This window comes from Bufo bufo, chromosome 6, assembly GCF_905171765.1.
Source record: "Bufo bufo chromosome 6, aBufBuf1.1, whole genome shotgun sequence".
NCBI classification, from domain to species: Eukaryota; Metazoa; Chordata; class Amphibia; order Anura; family Bufonidae; genus Bufo; species Bufo bufo.
The window spans coordinates 275,886,351-275,906,982 of NC_053394.1; the positions used below are offsets into that span (position 1 = coordinate 275,886,351).

Here is a 20,632-nt window from a genome sequence, read left to right on the forward strand (position 1 = left end):
AGCCTCTCCAACTGGGCCAATGGAAAAAGTGAATAATGATCATCCTGAGAATGAAAATATCAGAATGAAAAAAAACATTTACACAATCGCCAAATTTCTCAGATATATAACATTTTGGGAGATCTAATCATGACCAAAGCTCCCCTTTCTATTGCACAGTGACATATCAAAGGTTTTTACTGGTGGGTATCAGAGGAGACGTCCACCTATCCAGGGAGGAGATAGATGCTCACACTGGGCACTGTCTTTTCACTGTTGCAGACAGACTGGAGAAATTCTCATTGACTTTCCATTGAGCCCGTCTTCAGCAGCGAGGATAGACATCGCCATGTGCGAGCTCTTCAATCCCCTAATTTTAAATATCAGTGAGGATCTCAGCAGTTGGAGCCCCATGGATCAAACCTTTGATATGTCACTACGAAATATCTAAAGTTTTTTAAAAGTACAGTTACACTTTAATTTAGTAGTGACATCTTCGGTAACAACCATAACACTAATCTATTTCCTTATGTCAATAATTCCCATCTTTATCTACAACAGGGGTAGGCCACCTCTGGCACTCCAGCTGTTGTCAAACTACAACTCACAGCATGATTACCTGCTTTGCTCTTCTCAAAACGCTCATAGAAATGAATGCAGCATGCTGGGAGTTGTAGTTTCACAACAGCTGGAGTGCTGAAGGTTGCCAACCCCTGATCTACAATTTCTAAAGGGTATGTTCACACACTGTGGTAATAGTGTGGGACTAAGGCTCACCACTACCACACTTCAAGGTCCTGACTTGCATACTGCCCTACTTAAGTCAACCATGGAGGAAAGGCTAGAAAACATAAGAGGGAAAAGTATTAAGCTTGTATACCAGAAAACTGGCGAACAAGTCTAAAATTTCGGCACAATTCCAATTTTGCTACCAAATTTTAGACTTTGGTTTAATCTGCCACCCTCACCACTTCTACAAATGTGAATAGGAGGGGACAGACCACAGAGGGCACCACAATTCATTAAATAATGTGGGCCAGAAAACTGGCGCACATTACACCTGAAATCTACCCGGTCTTCCTTGCTGGCATATTTTTAAATTTTTTTTGGTGCACAGATTTTCCGAGGATGAGTGAAAAAATTGAGCTTTCAAGTCTTAATGCATTCCCCCCCATAGCGTGAATGGGACTGGCAAAATACTGCAGCCCCAAAGGGGGTTCTCTGGTCCTTTTATATGGTTAGCCTATCTTCCAGACAGGCCATCAATATCTGATCAGCGGGGGTTTGCACACCTGCACCTCCGCTGATGAGCAGTTCTGCAGCAGCTCTGACGCCTGAACTGCACAGCTCCGTCCATTGTGTGTTGGATGGAGCTGGTTACTGCAGCATTGCTGCAACTCCCTTCAATGGGAGCAACACTATAGTACCCAGCTCCTTCCATTATACAATGGACAGAGTTGGGAAAAGGTGACTGGCAGGGTGCGATCAGATAGTGATGGCCTATACTGAGAACACACCATCAATATAAAAGTACCAGAAAACACAGCAGTATCAGGGTGTTTATGTGAACATACCCTTATCATTACACAATGCTACACCGTCAGACCACAGCTATAATGCTGCGCTCTCAAGACCAGAATCCAGTAACCTCCAATACAGAGGCACTCCCTAAGTTGAAAAAAAACTCTTTTGGCTCCCTTATGCACGTTAAAAAGGTAAAGATGATCACGTCAATGAAAAGTAATTTCACCAACAGATGAATTTCAGAAATATGGACCATATTTCAGTCTCCAGAATAGGAAAGTCACCCGTCAGCAAAATTTGCCATTTATCAGCTTGCAAAGCAAATTACAAAGTGTTTTCTGTATGCTGCTATTTGATGAAGAAAGTTAAACACATTAAGATCCAGCAGAGCTTGACCATACTGGAATACAAAGTGGTCTACAGAAAGAAGCAATGCGGTGAACTACTTACCCTGGGCTTTGCAATCTGTTTAACTTTTTCAATCTCCTCATCAGAAATGATCTCATGGTATCTCACAATGCGAGGTTTGTCCCATTCATCTTCTTGCTTCGTAGGAGACAGGATGAAGGTAGGGCTCTTGTTTCCATCATGGTAGCGGCAGAACAGTTTCCTCTGTCTGCGAGGAGTCTGGGGCAGGAAAATAAAATAAGGGTCATACCTTGTATTTCATACAAAGAGGAGTGTATGGATATATACATACACGAGTATACAATTTATGTACAGCACTTACCATTTTAACACCTTCTCCACGGCACAACTTCTCATACTTCTGTCTTTCTGGTAAATGATCCTTGCTGCGCCCCTTCTTCGTTTTTGGCTGGACAGCTTCAGAATCAGATGAGCTGGATTTATTTTCCTCTTTGGTCATGATATATTCAAAATATTTCAGATTACCATTTCCTCTTTGATGTTCAGGATCTAGAATGCAAACAGGTGGATTAGTTGATGTGCTGAAACCTCTAATTTTAAGACTCTGGACCGACCTCTTCAGTGAAGGCGTTAAACAATTTATTCAGCCATGTCTTACAGAAGTTTCTGGACAACCTAAATATAAAACCAGCAATTGGAGGCCATCTTCAACCTATCCTGGTCTCTTTGGGCCAGATGCATGCCAAAAGTGTCACGTTTGCATATGTCTAGATGTTCTGCACCAGCCCACCTTTTTTGCTATTGAACCACTGTCTACTACACTTTCCAGTAGAAGAGCGCGATAGAAGTCAATGGCTGCCATATGCAAATGCACAGCTTACAGTTGAAGAAATGTGCAATACATTCCCAAATGGAAACATAGCCTTTAGACCCCTTTACACTACCCAAACACCAGGCAGATCATCGTTACCAAGCATTTGTGGGAACGCTTAGACAATCTGCAAGTAAAAAGAAGTCGCTGATAAACGAGTGAAACACTCATTCATCACTAATCAAATCTTTCAAGCAGTCACCTGATTCATTGTTTGCCGGCAGCAGATTTAGCGCAGTGTAAAGCGGCCTTTACTCCCACAGGGGTCGTCACTCAGCTTTCCCAGACTCCAGAATGGCACATCTACCTTGCTCTACCATAAAACATCCTCCATTTCTGTAGTGGAGGATGGCCATCAGATGTACCTTCAGATGTCTGTTGGCCAACAACCCATACAGAAAACTGCATTAGTGGACATATTAAAGGGGTTGTGCAGCCAGTACATATTGATGACCTATCCTCAGGATAGGTTAGCAATATCTGATCAGTAGGGGTCTGACCTCTTGCACCCCTGACGATCAGCTGTTTGAAGATGAGTTGGCACTCCTACAAACCCTGCTTCCTCTTCAAGATTACACTTGGCATGGTTACCGAACTCTCCGTGGTGCAGTGTAATTACAAGTGCTTTTTTGCATTCACTTGAATGGGAAAACCACTTGTGCTTACACTGTGCCGCCGCAAGTGAGACGGCACGCAGTGTTATCTTGATGAGGAAGCAGTGCTCGCACGAGTGCCGCCTCCTCTTCAAGCAGCTGATCGTCAGGGATGCTGGGAGTTGGACCTCCACCAATCAGTTATTGATAGCCTATCCTGAGGATAGGCCACTATATACAGGTTGCACAACCCCATCTAAGTCGATAGAAAAAAAAGACGCATGGTCTTGCAAAACATAATGGGGGTTCTAATTTTGTGGGGGTTGCACTTAAAAAAAAAAAAAAAAAAAAAAAGAAGCTTAATGGAATGGTAAGCAACAGAGGTAACTAAAAGCACTGGTTTTACTTGCACATATAATGCAGCAGGAAACGTCCAAGTAATTTTCAGCATTTAAATGGCTCTAGCAACAGTAACTCCAAGTTTCATGCTGAAAATTTTAATGCCTAAAAAATTGGATCTGAACACCTAACATACATATTCTAAAGTGCATTGAAGGGGGAAGTAAAACAAGCAAAAAGCTGCCCTAAAAATGAAACGATCAGATCCATACTCCTTTTTCAGCAATTTGCACGTATGAACGGTATAATCTCACCAGGACTGCGGCAGATATGTAATTAAAGGTGACAGCTCATATTCCCACACAGGAGCTGTGTTTCCCCAAAGTCAAGATGAGTTATTAAAAGAAACAGCTTATTTGAATATGGCTCCAGTTAAATATAATGTATTAGTGATATGTTTACCCTCTGTGCTCACGACTCTATGCATCGTAGGCTACTGTACAGAGGACACTGTAAAAAACGAATGGCTTTCCTACAGCAATACCCATCCCCAAAAGAAATTCCGAAAGACTAACCCCTGTACTGGACATCAATTATTACTGGTGACTTACCTAGCTCCAGCAACCTTTTGGTTAACATCAAGGCCTTTTCTAAGTCTCCTTGTTGGTATACGGAATAGCTGAGGTAATCCAGAACCAAAGCCTTATCGAGAGAGGATACCTCCCCCGCATCCAATTGACGGAGAGCTTGCTCCATCCATAGCTCTGTGTGGTAATAGTCAGCTTCTGTATATGCAATTTTTCCCAATTCAAAGCAGTCTTCAGCGGTCAGAGTGGCCTTGTTGTGGACCCCTATGACCAACAAGTCTTGATTAGTGATTCTTAGAAAACGAGGTTGACTTGGGGGTTTAACATACATAACATGATAGTCTTGTAGGATTCTTCTTCATTGCTTAAGAGTTTTCCGAGATTTTAGTACTGATGAGCCATCCTCTGGATAGGTCATTAGTATCTGATTGTGGGGGTTCAACACCCCGGACCCCCGCTGATCAGCTGTTTGAGAAGGCACTGGTGCTCCTGTGAGAGCTGCAGCCTTCTTGAGGCTTGTATATTGTATAGCAGCTGTGCTTGGTATCGGGCTCATTCCCATTCACTTCAATGGGGCTGAGCTGCGACTGGCCCCATGAACAATGAGAGCAGCTCTGCCTTCTCGAACAGCTGATCGGCGGGGATCCAGGGTGTCAGACGTCCACCGATCAGAAACAGAGGATAGGTCATCAGTAAGTCAGTCTGGGAAAAACCTTTTAAAAGTCATTTAATATAAATACATTACCTGGCAAGTTTCCTCTGGAAATGGTTTCTGTGTCCAGGTTATATGTGTCCTGTAGACGAATCAAAGCCCTGGCTGCTCCAGTCTGATCCTCATCATTGGGAAAGTACTGACGCTGGATTGTCAAATTGGAGATGAATCCTTGCAAGAAAATCATAGTTAGAAATAGGAGAACAGATCTTATTATATTTAGTAAGTACTGATGTCACGGCCATATTTAGTGATAAAAATAAATAAATAAAAAAAATCGAGCACACAAGACTAATATAGGCAAGACCAGCTAATTTTGTGGAGATCGGCCAACCATCTAATGTGTATAAGGGTACGTTAACACATGTGGCAGCGTATCCAGCAGGCTGTTCCAGTAGAGAACAGCCTGACGAATTCCACAGTTCACCACCATAAAAGCCAGGTTGTGGCCGGACAAAACCCATTTCATGCAACAGTTTTTGTCCAGCGGACATTTGTGCCGGATCAGGCATGCCACACATGTGAATGTACCCTTAGAGGTTCAGCAGAAGTCAGGAAAATAAATAAAAAATTATGGGGCACTACCTGGTCGTTTTATTCTAAAGGGGCATAAGCTGAAGCCAGGTGTCTGGCAGCAGTATTACCCCTCTACACATTGTGCTGAACCAAGCGTGTAGGTTTTGGGAAAGTTGGGAAGAAATGCCGACAGCCAAACCAGCAAACCACTACTGAAGATGTAGGGCTATCTTACGTCTAGTACAGTAATTCATGCTCATATATTCTACCATCTTCACTTAACTGCATCTCAATCTGCTCCTTACCATCTGACATATCCTTAAGCACAAGATTCTCCAGGTCTTGCCACTCAGTATTGAGTCTCTTCATGAATTTGAAAGCGTTGACTGGGTGACCCAGGAATCCCTCTGGGTCCTTCGTAGCAGTTTCTGACAATGAATCAAGTTTCTCTGCCCATCTGGCAAAAATAAAAAAATTTATAAATAGATTTTTACAAACTATGAAAATGCAAAGTCATCACATTATTATCCATAAATGACATTTCATCAATTTACTGTAAATGCCAAAATGGGGATATAGACAAAGTCCATAGATCTCTCAGTTTTCAGAGAGATTTTGCACACTGCCAGGCACGTGTAATTACTTGACAGTTCTTTGAACAATGGATTATGCAAAAAAAAAAAAAGCCAGTTGAAGAAATGCAGCATTTCTAGCCCAAAGGTGCAGGCTACAAGACTAAACATTTCTGCTACAAATAAGATATCCAATAGTTTTATCATGACAGTCATCCGGCAGGCATTTGGAACTCAAACCAGATGTATGGCACTGTATTACAATATAAACATGATTGCCAAGAAACTTAAAGTGTAAAAATCACCAGAAAGACCCTTAAAGGGCTCATAAACACAATTCATTCTCATAATGGTGGTCTCCGCAATGATCTCAGCTGATCACCAGGTCAGCTCATGTTTAAAAAGGGAGTCTCTCTACAGGAGCTATTAGGATACCTGTAACATATTCAACAAGGTAAGTGGTGCAAAAATTTCCCCGATGGGAGAACAAAAATGTTTCAATGAGAAATGTAAAAGCCTTTGCAGCAGTGTATATGTCTCCATTCCATGAATCCTTCAGTAGGTACATCAACTAAATTATATGTTTTATGGGTTGTGCCAAGTTTTTAAGTTATCCGCTGGAATCCCCACTGATCACGAGATTCTGATTCAGGTTGTTCATGCGCACTGCCCTTCCATTTATTCTCTATGGGAGCGGCAGAGTACAGCCATCAGCTATCTCTGGCAGCTCTATAGAGAATGAATGGAGCAGCAGGGCGCATGCACAACCTGCAACTCCATCAGAATGGGGAAACGAGATAGGGGATTACTTAAACTTGGCACAACCGCTTTAAATGTTATTTATTATTATTATTTTTGTATTGTACTATTTTTGATCTAAAAATCATTTTTTCAATTGGCCTTCATTAAAAATATGGAATCCTTTTAGGCTACTTTCACACCTGCGTTCGGGTGTCCACTCGTGAGCTCCGTTTGAAGGGGCTCACAAGCGGCCCCGAACGCAACCGTCCAGCCCTAATGCATTCTCAGTGGACGCGGATCCGCTGAGAATGCATCAGTCTGCCAGCGTTCAGCCTCCGCTCAGCGAGCGGACACCTGAACGCTGCTTGCATCGTTCGGGTGTCCGCCTGGCCGTGCGGAGGCAAGCAGATCCGTCCAGACTTACAATGGAAGTCAATGGGGACGGATCCGCTTGAAGATGACACCATATGGCTCAATCTTCAAACGGATCCGTCCCCCATTGACTTTCAATGTAAAGTCTGGACGGATCCGTTCAGGCTACTTTCAGACTTAGTTTTTTTTTTCAAACTATAATGCAGACTGATCCGTTCTGAACGGATACAAACGTCTGCATTATAGGAGCGGATCCGTCTGAGCAGACATCAGACGGACCCGCTCTGAACGCTAGTGTGAAAGTAGCCTTATCTGTACATAGTTGACATGCTCTACAAGCAGCCTGTTGATTTTCTGCCTTTTCTGTCATCTGAGGAGCAGACGGACTCCTTATCTCTGCTCTCTGACCTTATAAACACTCCTGATAACTACTGATAAGAATGTGGCTTAAATAAGTGTTTATGACTTCTCAGTAGTTTAGAGATAAGGCTTATTAGATGACGAAGTGAAAGTAAAAGTACTAGTCACGCAGTTAGAAAAGCATTTAAGCCTTTGCGACAGAATGGCTCAATATTTTTAATAAAAGCCAATCGAAAATTATTTTTAGCCAGAAATGAGTAAAATGCAATCAAACAAAAATTTCCTCTTACGGTGTACATAGCCTTTAAGGTAGTAGATCGAAGTGTCCTTCCAGACATTAGGGTACTCAGACATTAGGGTAGAGCGGTGATCTGCGACTATAATTTTGCTACGGTGCCCACAGGGGGGAACAGAGGTATTCTGAGACCCACCCCCATCTCATCATTGTTTCAGGCTGTTGCTCCACTTTTGAGCTCCTGACTGTAGGGTAACCTTATAGCAGTGGTTCCCAACCTACTTTAAGTCACAAACCACACCGAGTAGTGAAAGTAAAGGATCCTCTTAAACATATGGCACAGTGATAAGACTCTTACCCTAGAGTTATCTGACAGTGATATGTTTTTGACCCTGGCACCCAGTTCTAATAATACTATGACCTCCCTGATGCCATCACCAGTGCACAATAGTATCTGTAGTCGCCAACAGAAAGAGAGGTAAAGGCAGAGAGCCTACATGTTGCTACCAAGCCTTTGGTTAGCAGATCAGAGGATTAGGGGATCAGTCAAGTGAAGAATAAGATTCAGAGCTTAGGTTCAACTTTCGTAAGTTTATTCTAAAATAAAAGATCTGCACTATAAGCAATTCCCTAGTATACTTCTGACTTTATAACGTAAGAGACTAGAATTCACTCACTTTTTAATCTGTTCCAACTTCAACTCTTCAGCTTTTATGTAATCTTTTAGTGATGTTAACAGATCCTTTTCAGTGTACAGTAAGTCTGTCATATGACCTGCAACGCAAATTAAAACAGTGAAAAAAAATAAAAGAAAACAAATACAGCACAAATATCACAAGAAGAAAAAGTTTTCATAATGTTTAGTTTTAGGTTCGTTAATTTTAATTCTAGAATAAAAAGCATTACAACACTATAAAGTACAAACATGGAAAATAAAAATAGGGGGAAACAAATGGATTTAAATTTTACTTAATTGGTGTAACATTCCAGAAGTCTAGAACTCTTATGTTTTTCTATTTTCCACAAAGCTGTATTGGGTTATTGGAAATGGATAATACCCCAGAGCTCCATGTTCAAGGTCTATTTCATGCCAATCAATTTCTGGAGGGCTCTCTCTTCATAAAGTAAAACACTAGAAATAATGAAGCGCTTGGAAAGAAATACACTTACCAATGGAAGTAAAAAAGTCTGTACGTGCTTGGCATGAAGAAAACAGCACCAACAGTGGTAAAACCTTGAGTATCTTCATTGTATTCACTGTACAACTGCCAAGAAAAGGGAAATGTTACAATAAATGACACTACAGAAGTCTGCAATGCATTCATACGGCAAGAAGCAATGAAGACATCACCTTGATGCTCAAGGTTTTGGGTTTTAGCAACTGCTAGAGAAGCCTATGTTATGCTAATGTATATACGGATCTCTAAGTAAAACTGCATGGAAGAGGAAAATTACTGCAATATGAAGGAAATATGCCATGAGGTTACACCTCTCTGACCCTTCATTAAATCATCCACACAGTGACTCTCCAGTCAACAGGGAACTGCCACATATCTCCAGTCAAGTGAATGGGGCTTTACTGTAGTAAAGTGCACAAGGGGAGAATTGCACAAAAATTGTGACTCCACTCCAACACAATTTTTTTTCTTTAAGGCCCTTGTGCAGAGATAATCTGTGAAGGAAGATCAAGGATCCATTAGAGTGTAAACATCTGGCCTCACCAATCAGGAAGTGAAGGTGTTTTCCCCATCTTCTAAAAAGTAATAGCATGTAGCTGGGACATGTGGGGGGGGACTTTGGGGTCCCCACAATACCAGCACTGGATGCTCTTAGATAGCAAGCTGTGCAGAGAAAAACAATGAAGTGGACACAACACTAAATCAGTGCTGTAACCAGACCCCCACTTGATCGCAGAGAAATGGCATATACTAGTGATATTCCAAAAGTATAAAATGGGAAGACCACCACAGGATGTATGTTCAAATAAAGATGATATGTTGTACGTTTTCATTCTGGATTTAAAGGGGCTTTCTAGGGGTAAAATACTGATGACCTATCCTCAGGATAGGTCAATATCTCATCAGTGAGGTTCTGACACCACCAATCAGCTGTTTGAAGAGGTTGAGGCGCTATAGTGCACATATAATAAGGACAGCACCGTTCACATACTGGCTGTACTTGGTATTCCAAGCTAGTCCCATTTACTTGAATGTAATGGAGCTGCGTCTTGGCCATGTGACCAATGAACGCTACATCACTGGCCTAGAAAGAGGCCATAACAGTCACCAGAGCACCACAGACTCAAACAGCCGATTGGCACCTCCACCAATCTGATATTTATGACCTATCCTGAGGTTAGGCTGTCAATATTAAAATCAAGAAAAACCATCTGAGACAATGGGGGCATATCACTAGGATATGCCCCATTGGGACCTGCACCTACACCAAGAACAGAGTGGGGAAGGAGGTGGCTGGAGGACCCTGGGTTTTCCAGGGTCCGGCCACAACTAAACGCTCTCCCCTGAGTAGTGAATGGGAGTGCACCACATTTGTGCAGCCACCGCTCCCATCTATTTCTATGGGGTCAACGGAAATAGCCGAGCTAGTGCTCCTCAACTTTCGGGGCTCCATTCTTAGTGTAGGTGCGGGTCCCAGAGGAGCACCTGCGGCTGCAAGAAAACTTGAAATGACTGTCTGTATGTCCGTTCCGCAAAAAAAAAAAATGCATTACAGACAAGGATAGGATTGTTCTATTATGGGCCGGCCGTCCCGTTCTGTAAAATGCTAAGCGCACATGGAGAGGATCTGCAATTTGCGGAAAGCAAAACGGTCGTGTGCATGAGCCCTAAGCCAGATTTCCAGGCCTTCATCTCCTACAACAAATCTTAAATGTACAAATTCAGATGACAGGATCTATTCAGAATATACCAATGTGGTTTACAGAATACGGTTTCCAAGGAACTGTAATAACATCATATAACTAGCACTTGGCTGTAAATCAAACACATTAATAAAGATGGTTCAGAGGCATAGTTCCAAGATAAGCTAAGAGCATCTGTTCTTTTAAATTAGCCTTTTAAGAAAAATACCAATCACCCTGCTGCATGACAGATATTTTCCTTCAAAGAGTCAAAGAGCTACTAAATGCATAACATAGACGTATGTATGGCGCTCAAGTGAGTCCACTTTATTTCGTTGAATGAATTATGACGAAAAACGGACAAGGGTGCATGCTGCTGCTGATGTGTAAATGGCACCATTTAGGGTACTTTCACACTTTTCCGGTATTGAGTTCCGTCCTAGGGGCTCAATACCGGATAAAAAAAACTGATCAGTTTTATCCTAATGCATTCTGAATGGAGAGCAATCCATTCAGTATGCATCAGGATGTCTTCAGTTCAGTCACTCTACGTTTTATTTGTATTTTCTCAGTCCAAAATTCATTGAAATGCATTAATGCCCAATATGGCCCCAAATGTTCCGGAAAAACAGATGACAATCGGAGAGACGGATCCGGTATTGCAATGCATGTGTGAGACTGATCCACATCCAGTTCCCTTTACATACATACATACATAGGAGCAACACTGCAGGTGAAGACCCTTAGACCCACAGATCTACTGTACCACACAGGGTGGCGCATACATGTGACCATCAGGCTGGTTCCTGCGCCTGCCTGACACTAGTCTGCTGTCACCATCCACGACCCAAGGTCATACAGGGTGCACGTCTGCGACTGCTGGCTTGCACTGGCAGATTTCAGTTTTAAAAAGACTGGAATTTCTTGCCCAAGGGTCAATGTAAAGAAGTAGTTGTCATGATATACATTATGGGTTATGCGGAGCACCTTGCCTGGTCCCCTGGAATGCTCATTGCAGTACGTATTGTGTGTGAGCTGTCTGGCCAGAATTCTTTGCTCATTGATTTGGCAGCTTCCCACATTTTTCATTTGGTCAGACTTTTTCTGCCTTAAATTTATAAAATGTCAGGCTTTCCAAATACTTGTGAAGCTTGTTTGCTACCGTAATGGAAGGCTTCAATAAATAATTTCATCTGGAGCAGCATCCTATCCGCACTGACCTGAGCACAGCCGCCACCAGTCTACACTGGAACCTCTTTGCGTGCAGGATATTCGTACCACTTGCATCCAGCTCTCTCTTTTCCTGGATGCTGTGAGAGAAGCCTTTGTATCCTTATGTCTGAAAGGGGTCACTTTTAGGACCAATTGCAGGAACTCCCAAAAGCAATGCTCGTTGCTTTAGGCCTCATTCACACAGATCAGTTTTAGAACAGAATATATAAGTATGTAGGTGTCCAAATCCAGGCACCCCTGTGGATCGGCAGAGCTCTAGATGCAAATAAACATATGATGCTTATTCAACGTAGCGCATTAACCGAATCAGATCTTGGCATCAGGGAAGGTGTACTCTCCCCACTGCTGAGATCTGCACCGCGCATGTGCCGACTGAACATCCAACAGCGCATGCGCAGTCCAGATCTCCGCACTGGGGAAAAATACACTTTTACCAATGTCAAAATCGGAAAGCTGTTGGATCTCTGCCGGATAAGGAAGGGCTCCATTCACACGTCCGCATTTTGCGGAACAGAATTGCAGACCCATTCATTTCTATAGGGCCACACTATGTGCTGTCCGGATCCGGAAATGCGGACAAGATTAGGCATTTTCTATTATAGTGCCGGCGATGTGCGGTCCGCAAAATGCGGAACGCACATTGCCGGTGTCCATGTTTTGCGGATGTGTGAATTGACCCTTATAGTCAAGGGGGTCTCGTGAGCAGTTGACACCAGGGTTGCCACCCAGAATTTTTCTTTTTTTCTGAACAAATTATCCCCAAATCACGGACAGGCTGCATTTTTTAAGGACAAATTGGAAAACCATAATGAATGATAAAGATTATAAGTAACCCATGTCTATAACTCAACATACTGATAAGAAATCATTACCAATATTTACTGTGAGCTGTAAAATGATGATCATTTCCAAAATAATCTAGTCAAGTACCACCAAACTCAAAAAATATATAAAAGTTGCCTTCTTTTACGGACGGTCCAGAAGGTTGGCACTATCTGGCAATGCCAGATCCAGAGAACTGTGGCAGGCTGCTCTCTGCTGTGCCGTAAAGATAAAAACTAGCTTTACTCAAGGGGAGAGAGGAGTGGCTAAGAGGGAAGGAGGTGGGAAAGTGGTGCTATGTGGGACTAGGCCCGCCCCTTGGTGCTTTAAACACCTAATCAGCATGTTGAAAAAAGTGCATGTTTCTCTAAAACAGATTTGAACTACTAAGGGATTAATTAACTAAGCAAGCCTAACAGAAAATACGCCTGGTTTAATAGGGTTGACCACGCTGATAAATGTTCGTTATAATTATAGAGCCACATATCCCAACTTCCGGCTTATAATTCTCATCAGCACAATGCAGAACAGGGCTTTGTTAACTTGCACTGATGAAAACTGACAAGTCTGAAACTATGCATGCAAGTTTGAACAAGGGCATGTTCACACATGGCCAAAGTGTCTGCATCTGTCCCATTCAAAACAACCTCATTCAGCTGTAAGAACCATTTTTTTTATTGCATATTACAAATTTGCCCTGTTTGCGTATAACCCAGATATTTTCATTATTTCTCCGCAGAATGAGATCAATAGTTAACAAACATGTGGACACGAGCCACTTTGGAAGCCTACTGACTGACTCACATTTGCAGCAATATTTGCACACTGCGTGCCCTCTGCAGGGATGGGACTGTACATGTTTCTGTACTTGACAGTGGTGCCAAGTAGGGATGAGCAAATTTCATATTTTGAAGTTCGGGTTGTGGTATAATCTGAATTGCATTATGGATTCCGTTACCACGGACCATAACCCAATTCCATGATGGAATGCCTTTAGAGGCATTCCGTCATAATAGAAGTCTATGGTCTGCATAACGGATCCGTCCCATTTCCGTAATGCTGGAGTCCTCTCCTGCAGCTGTGAGCTGGTATAGATTTCAAACTGGGTGCACGGACTGCCAGAGGATGTGCTTAATTTATGAGGTGGCCTGGGCAAGACTGGCATATAAACCTTGATAAATGAGCCCCACTATTGTTAATATACACAACCAGCATCTTCTGGCCAATATGCCGTCCACTTTACAAACAAGTGTCTTAGACACTTAGGGGGTCATTTATTCAGACTGGCATTTTTGATGCCTAAAACAGGGGGTCATTTATTCAGACTGGCATTTTAGACTCCTAAAACAGGTGTAGAAAATGGTAAATGAGACCCGTTCCCCTGATCGCCCTGCAATCAGAACCAGAAATATGCCTAATATAGGCGTATTTCTGGATAGTAAATGACTCCTTAGCGCCTCGCTTAGAAAAGAGGTGTGGTTATCAAAAGGGGGCATGGCTTACCAGAAAGGAGTTTGTCTTTGTTGCCTTAAACAGTAAGGCCCCTTGCAGACTAGCGCGAGCGGATTAAGTCCGGATGCGTTCAGTGAAAATGCGCGATTTCGCAAGCAAGTTCATTCAGTTTTGCCTGCGAAAGTGTTCAATTTTTATTAGGTGGGCGAAATGCGCATTGATGCGTTTTTCACGCACGTGATAGAAAACTGAATGTTTACAAACATCTCTAAGCAACCATCCGTGAAAAATGCATCTCATCCGCACTTGCTTGCGGATGCGATGCAATTTTCACGCAGTCCCATTCACATCTATGGGGCCAGCGTGAAATATAGCATATATATTCTATAGACTATAAACATGCTGCGATTTTCACGCAACGCACAATGATGCGTGAAAACCAACGCTCATGTACACAGACCCATTCAAATGAATGGATCCGAATTCAGTGCAGGTGCTATGCATTCGCATCACACATTGCACCCGCGCGGAATACTCGCTTATGTGAAAGGGGCCCAAGGCCTCTTTCACACAAGCGTGACGGATTAGGTCCGGATGCGTTCAGTGAAACTCGCACCCTTTTGCAAGTTAGGTCAGTTTTGTCTGCTATGTGTTCACGTCACGCATTGCACCCGCGCGGAAAACTCGCTCGTGTGAGAGGGGTCTAAGGCTTTAGCCAATCAGTGCACCCATCTCATAAAACAAGAAACAGACATGCACAAGACTAGCAACCTAAGGATTTGAGCATACAAAGCACTGAAACCTTCAGGCTACTAAAGCTTGTCAATTTTTAACATGTGACAACACTTCACAGAATCTCTGAAATAAAGCGTACAGGATTATTAGTGGAACTCTCAGACTGTATGATCTCTACAAGGTTACAAACACATTCGCGAAAAGGGAAATTCACATTCTAACAGAATTCTGCACGTTACTAATCACGGTGACCGCTCCTCAGGATACAGGTTGTTGTGATCAGAACACTAGTATCTGCAGGCGTACTGAAATACTAAAAGACAAATCAACGAGTGCCCGGCTGGTGTATTAGACAGCCCAATTGTGCAGGCAAGTGTTCCAAACGCCTGCTCGCTAGCAGAGGAGACCACTGCTATTACATGCATTGATCTCCTCCACAGTATATGGAGGAGTGAACGTTATGCCATTGCTCTTCCCTATACTGAATCATTGTTTGCCAGAAGCAGATCATAATTACACAGCACGATTTGCCGCTGGAAAACTATTTTTAAACCTGTTTAAAGATTTGGATTGCCTGATGAATGAGCGTTTGCTCGTCCATCGGGTAATCGGCGGCAGTGTTACACTGCCAGATCATCGCTGATGAGCATTACTACCAATGCTCGTTAGCGATCATCTGGCAGACAATCTGCCTGTCAATACAGCCTTTAGTTTCAGACTGGGGTTCCTTGCACCCACCAGTGGAAATTGTTCTTGGGGCCCAACCCCCATATTATCAATAAAGACTAAAAGATTTTGACTAGACCCTAGTGCAGTGGTTCTTAACCTGGGTTCGATTGAACCCCAGGGGTTCGGCGAGTCAGTCTCGCGGGTTCGGCCGCCGGCCCTGGGGGGCCGCTTTGATAGGTGGCTGCCACAAGACAGGAAAATATTTATTTCCTGTTACTCAGACTCCTTTTGCGCCCGCTGCGGCTCATGATCAGAAGAGCCGAGCGAGCGCAATGATTTTGCTTCCGTCAGCCGCCGGATGTGAGCGGCATATGACGACATGACGTCATATCCGGTGGCTGCGCGGCGGCGGATCTAGTGACTGCACAGCATGGTGGCGGCGGCGGCATCCTGTCCCTCCTGCACACAGACCCCGGCATCACTGAGCTATAGCTGACCTGTTGTACTACAGGTAAGAGTAAAGGGGCTTGGAGGACCTATTGTGTATTGTATTTAAAGGGTTTCTGTCACCCCACAAAACTCATTTTTTTTTTTTTTGGATAGTTAGATTCCTTATAGGGCGATATAGGAGAATATAATGCTCTTACTTAGTTTCATGCGGCCGATTATTTATAAAACGAAGTTTTATAATATGTAAATGAGGGCTCTACCAGCAAGTAGGGCGTCTACTTGCTGGTAGCCGCAGCAGCAATCCGCCCCCTCGCCGTGTTGATTGACAGGGCCAGCCGTGATCTCCTCCTCCCTGTCAGTAATTCAAAAATTGCGCGCCTCTGGTCATTCGGCGCAGGCGCTCTGAGATGAGGAGGCTCGTCTCCTCAGCACTCCCTCAGTGCGCCTGCGCCGATGACGTCTTCTCTTTGGGTGATGTCATCGGCGCAGGCGCACTGAGGAGACGAGCCTCCTCATCTCAGAGCGCCTGCGCCGAGTGACCAGAGGCACGCGATTTTTGAATTACTGACAGGGCCGGCCGGAGGAGGAGATCACGGCTGGCCCTGTCAATCAACACGGCGAGGGGGCGGATTGCTGCTGCGGCTACCAGCAAGTAGACGCCCTACTTGCTGGTAGAGCCCTCATTTACATATTATAAAACTTCGTTTTATAAATAATCGGCCGCATGAAACTAAGTAAGAGCATTATATTCTCCTATATCGCCCTATAAGGAATCTAACTATCCAAAAAAAAAAAAAAAAAAAAGAGTTTTGTGGGGTGACAGAAACCCTTTAAGGGGTCAGCATTGTATTGGAGGGGCGAGCAGTGGTTTTGTTCTTTAATGGTTTTATTCACTTTGTGCACCTATGTATAAATATATACCTATGTTTTGAATTTGAAAAAAATCATATTAAATTTTTCCAATTAAGAAGGGTTCGGTGAATGCGCATATGAAACTGGTGGGGTTCAGTACCTCCAACAAGGTTAAGAACCACTGCCCTAGTGGCTCCAAAGGCAGCTCCAAATGTGTTTTTTCTTTCGTGGATCTTTGGGGCACACTATGGTATCAGAGTCAAAAGCAGCATTTCCAGCGATATTATGTCAAATATCTTAGCCTAGTTACACACTAGCGGTAAAAGCATCCGGTAGGCTGTTCTAGCTGAAGAACAGCCTGCCGAAGTTAATCGTATCTGCCATAGCCGGATAAATCCTTTCCTCTATGGCCCCCTTTGACTATAATGGGACCCAAGGTTTGGTCGGAGAAAAAAATGGTGGTCCAAATCCTTGCACTTTTGCCAGAAACAGGTCGGATCCCTGCCAGGTTCCACTATAGTAGATGGTGCTCCGGCCATTTACAGCTATGCCGGATATAATAACTCTGGTAGGACGTTCCCCTGCAGGATGGTTTTAATGCTAATTTAATAAAATTAGCCTAAGGCCCCTTTCACACAACGCGCGGATGCGTTGCGGGAGGTGAACGCATTGCATCCGCACGGAATCCTGACCCATTCATTTCTATGGGGCTGTGCACACGAGCGGTGATTTTCACGCATCACTTGTGCGTTGCGTGAAAATCGCAGCATGCTCCTCTTTGTGCATTTTTCACATAACGCAAGCCCCATAGAAATGAATGGGGTTGCGTGAAAATCGCAAGCATCCGCAAGCAAGTGCGGATGCGGTGCGATTTTCACGCATGGTTGCTAGGAGACGATCGGGATGGAGACCCGATCATTATTATTTTCCCTTATAACATGGTTATAAGGGAAAATAATAGCATTCTGAATACAGAATGCAAAGTAAAACAGCGCTGGAGGGGTTAAAAAAAAAAAAAAAAAAAACATTTAACTCACCTTAATCCACTAGATCGCGATGTCGGCATCTCCTTCTGTCCCCTTTACGGAATAGGACCTGTGGTGAGCATTAATTATAGGTCAAGGACCTGTGGCGATGTCACTCCGGTCATCACATTGTACGTCACATGATCTTTTACCATGGTGAATCACCATGGTAAAAGATCATGTGACGTACCATGTGATGATCGGAATGACATCACCACAGGTCCTGTTGCTGCACAGAGATCAGATGAAGCCAGAAGGAGATGCCGAGCCGCAAACAAGTGGACTAAGGCGAGTTAAAAAAAAATTATTCTTTTTTTAACCCCTCCAGCGCTATTTTACAATGCATTCTGTATTCAGAATGCAATTATTTTCTCTTATAACCATGTTATAAGGGAAGATAATACTATTTACAGAACACCAATCCCAAGCCCGAACTTCTGTGAAGAAGTTCGGGTACCAAACACGCGCGATTTTTCTCACGCGAGTGCAAAACGCATTACAATGTTTTGCACTCGTGCGGAAAAATCGCGGGTGTTCCCGCAACGCACCCGCACATTTTCCTGCAACGCCCGTGTGAAAGAGGCCTTAGTGAATATTGGACCGAACATTGTAAGCGTATTGCCACTGATTTTAATGGATCTATACCTAGAATGCTGTTGAGGATATGTTCACATGGACAAAATCCAGTGGAAAATGGGTGCTATCCACTGCATAATTCTTCTTTAAAATGCCACAACAAGTTTTCAATGTAAAAAATGCAACCACAATAATTTTTTTATTACCGCCAATTTAAAGAGGACCTTTCACCTCTCCTGACATACCGGTTTTAATAGGGTTGTTGCGGGTATCGAAATTTCGATACCCAATCGATACTTTTGTCCCGGTATCGATACGATACCGGGATTTCCGTTTTTTCGATACTGGGCTGCGCTTCTGCGCAGTCTAGTATCTCTGAACATGAGCGCGCTGCTATCGGCGCGCTCATGTTCTCTCTCAGCAGCACGGGGAGAAGGAAGCTGTCCTCCCTCCCCCTGTGCTGCTGCCGCTGCCACCAATGAGAAGAGAGGGGCGGAGGAGGGGCGGCAATGAGAAGAGAGGGGCGGAGGAGGGGCGGCAATGAGAAGAGAGGGGGTGGAGGAGGGGCGGGCGCACTGCGCCACCAATGATAGGATTACTATCGGAGCGATGGGAGGAGACATCAGCTTCACTAGTGGGCGTTCCTTTTCCCTGCGCTGCGATTGGACAGCGCTACAGCCAGGGAGAAGGAACGCCCACTAGTGAAGCTGATGTCTCCTCCCATCGCTCCGATAGTAATCAGCAGCATGTGGAGCAGGAGAGGAGACAGTAATGGGGCACTGCGGGCGAACGGAGCGGCGCCCAGGACTAAATTGTGAGTGCTGAGACATCGCTGGGCGCCGCTCTATGTGGCCTAATAGTGAAAGTCTGGACTCATATACAGTAGTCAGTCTTTAACACATACAGGAGGCGGGTGCCGGCAGCAGAATCGCATTGCCGGCACCCTGCCCCTGACAGGGAGCTGCGATCAGCGGCAGTTAACTGCCGCTGATCTGCTAGTACCCGCCTCCTGTATAAAGGGGTAAAATCATTGGTGGTGCAGTGTGCCCCCCCCCCTCAATCCCCCCATCCCATTAAAATCATTGGTGGCACAGTGCGCCGGCCCCTCTCAACCCTCCAGTATTAAAATCATTGGTGGCAGTGGCCACAGGGACCTCTCCACTCCCCCTCATTGGTGGTGCAGTGGCAGCTTCTGATCGGAGCCCCAGCTGTGTAAGCCTGGGGCTCCGATCGGTTACCATGGCAGCCAGGACGCTACAGAAGCCCTGGTTGCCATGGTAACATCCCTGATGCTGTGTGCACAAAGCACAGAGCAGCAGGGACAGTGTGGAGTCCTATTCACCCTGATAGAGATCTATCAGGGTGAATAGGAAAAGGGATGAAAGATCCCAGGTTCTAGCCCCTAAGGGGGGAAATAGTTATTAAATAAAAAGTGAAAAAAAAAAAAAACACTAAAATATGAAGTATAAATCACCCCCCTTTTCCCAATTTCACATATAAAATATATAAATAAACATATTACATCGCCACGTCAGAAAAGTCCAAACTATTAAAATATAAAAAAAAAAAATCTAGGTGGTGAATGCCGGAACAGAAAAAATAAAATAAAAACTGCGCGATTCGCCATTTTTAAAAATGAGGAATGCACGTGGCTTTTTTTGTTTATTTTTTTCGCGTGGTATCGAATGGTATCGAGTATCGCAATACTTTTTCATGGTATCGAAACCGAATCAAAAATTTGGTATCGTAACAACTCTAGGTTTTAATAGCTACATGCATTCCCCATGTAACAACAATTCTGGAACATCTATTCTTATGTCTCTATGTTGTGCCGTTCCTTTATTATTTCTACTAGAAGTTATGAATGAACTGTTAACAGTCTGCAGTAAGGGCACAGAGGGGTGGTAACCAGTTGGGGGGGGGGGTGTACCTGAACAGTCTGACAATGGCAGCACTGATTGGATAGAGCGAGTCTATGTAGCGAGCACACCCCCAACTGGTTACCACCCCTCTGTACCCTTACTGCAGACTGCTAGCAATTCATTTATAACTTCTAGTAGAAATATTGAAGGAATGGCACATCACAGAGCCATAAGAATAGATGCTCCAGAACTGTTATTACATGGGGAATGCATCAAGCTTTTAAAAACAGGCAAGTCAGGAGTGGTGACAAGTCCTCTTTAACTAC

The 20,632-nt window shown here is 43.9% G+C and overlaps 1 protein-coding gene across 4 annotated transcripts in view; it reads right to left on the bottom strand.

Moving 5' to 3' along the window:
• Nucleotides 1–20,632, bottom strand: part of P4HA1 (prolyl 4-hydroxylase subunit alpha 1) — a 57,656-nt gene that overhangs the window by 23,615 nt on the left and 13,409 nt on the right. For all 4 annotated transcript variants that reach the window (XM_040434830.1, XM_040434831.1, XM_040434828.1 and 1 more), the window contains exons 2-8: nucleotides 8,941–9,035; nucleotides 8,448–8,544; nucleotides 5,796–5,947; nucleotides 5,008–5,145; nucleotides 4,287–4,526; nucleotides 2,234–2,421; nucleotides 1,954–2,130 (exon numbers count right to left, since the gene is read on the bottom strand). In XM_040434830.1, the coding sequence (XP_040290764.1) occupies nucleotides 1,954–2,130; nucleotides 2,234–2,421; nucleotides 4,287–4,526; nucleotides 5,008–5,145; nucleotides 5,796–5,947; nucleotides 8,448–8,544; nucleotides 8,941–9,019 (1,071 nt within the window). In that variant the 5' untranslated portion in view covers nucleotides 9,020–9,035. The remainder of the gene's footprint in view (nucleotides 1–1,953; nucleotides 2,131–2,233; nucleotides 2,422–4,286; nucleotides 4,527–5,007; nucleotides 5,146–5,795; nucleotides 5,948–8,447; nucleotides 8,545–8,940; nucleotides 9,036–20,632) is intronic.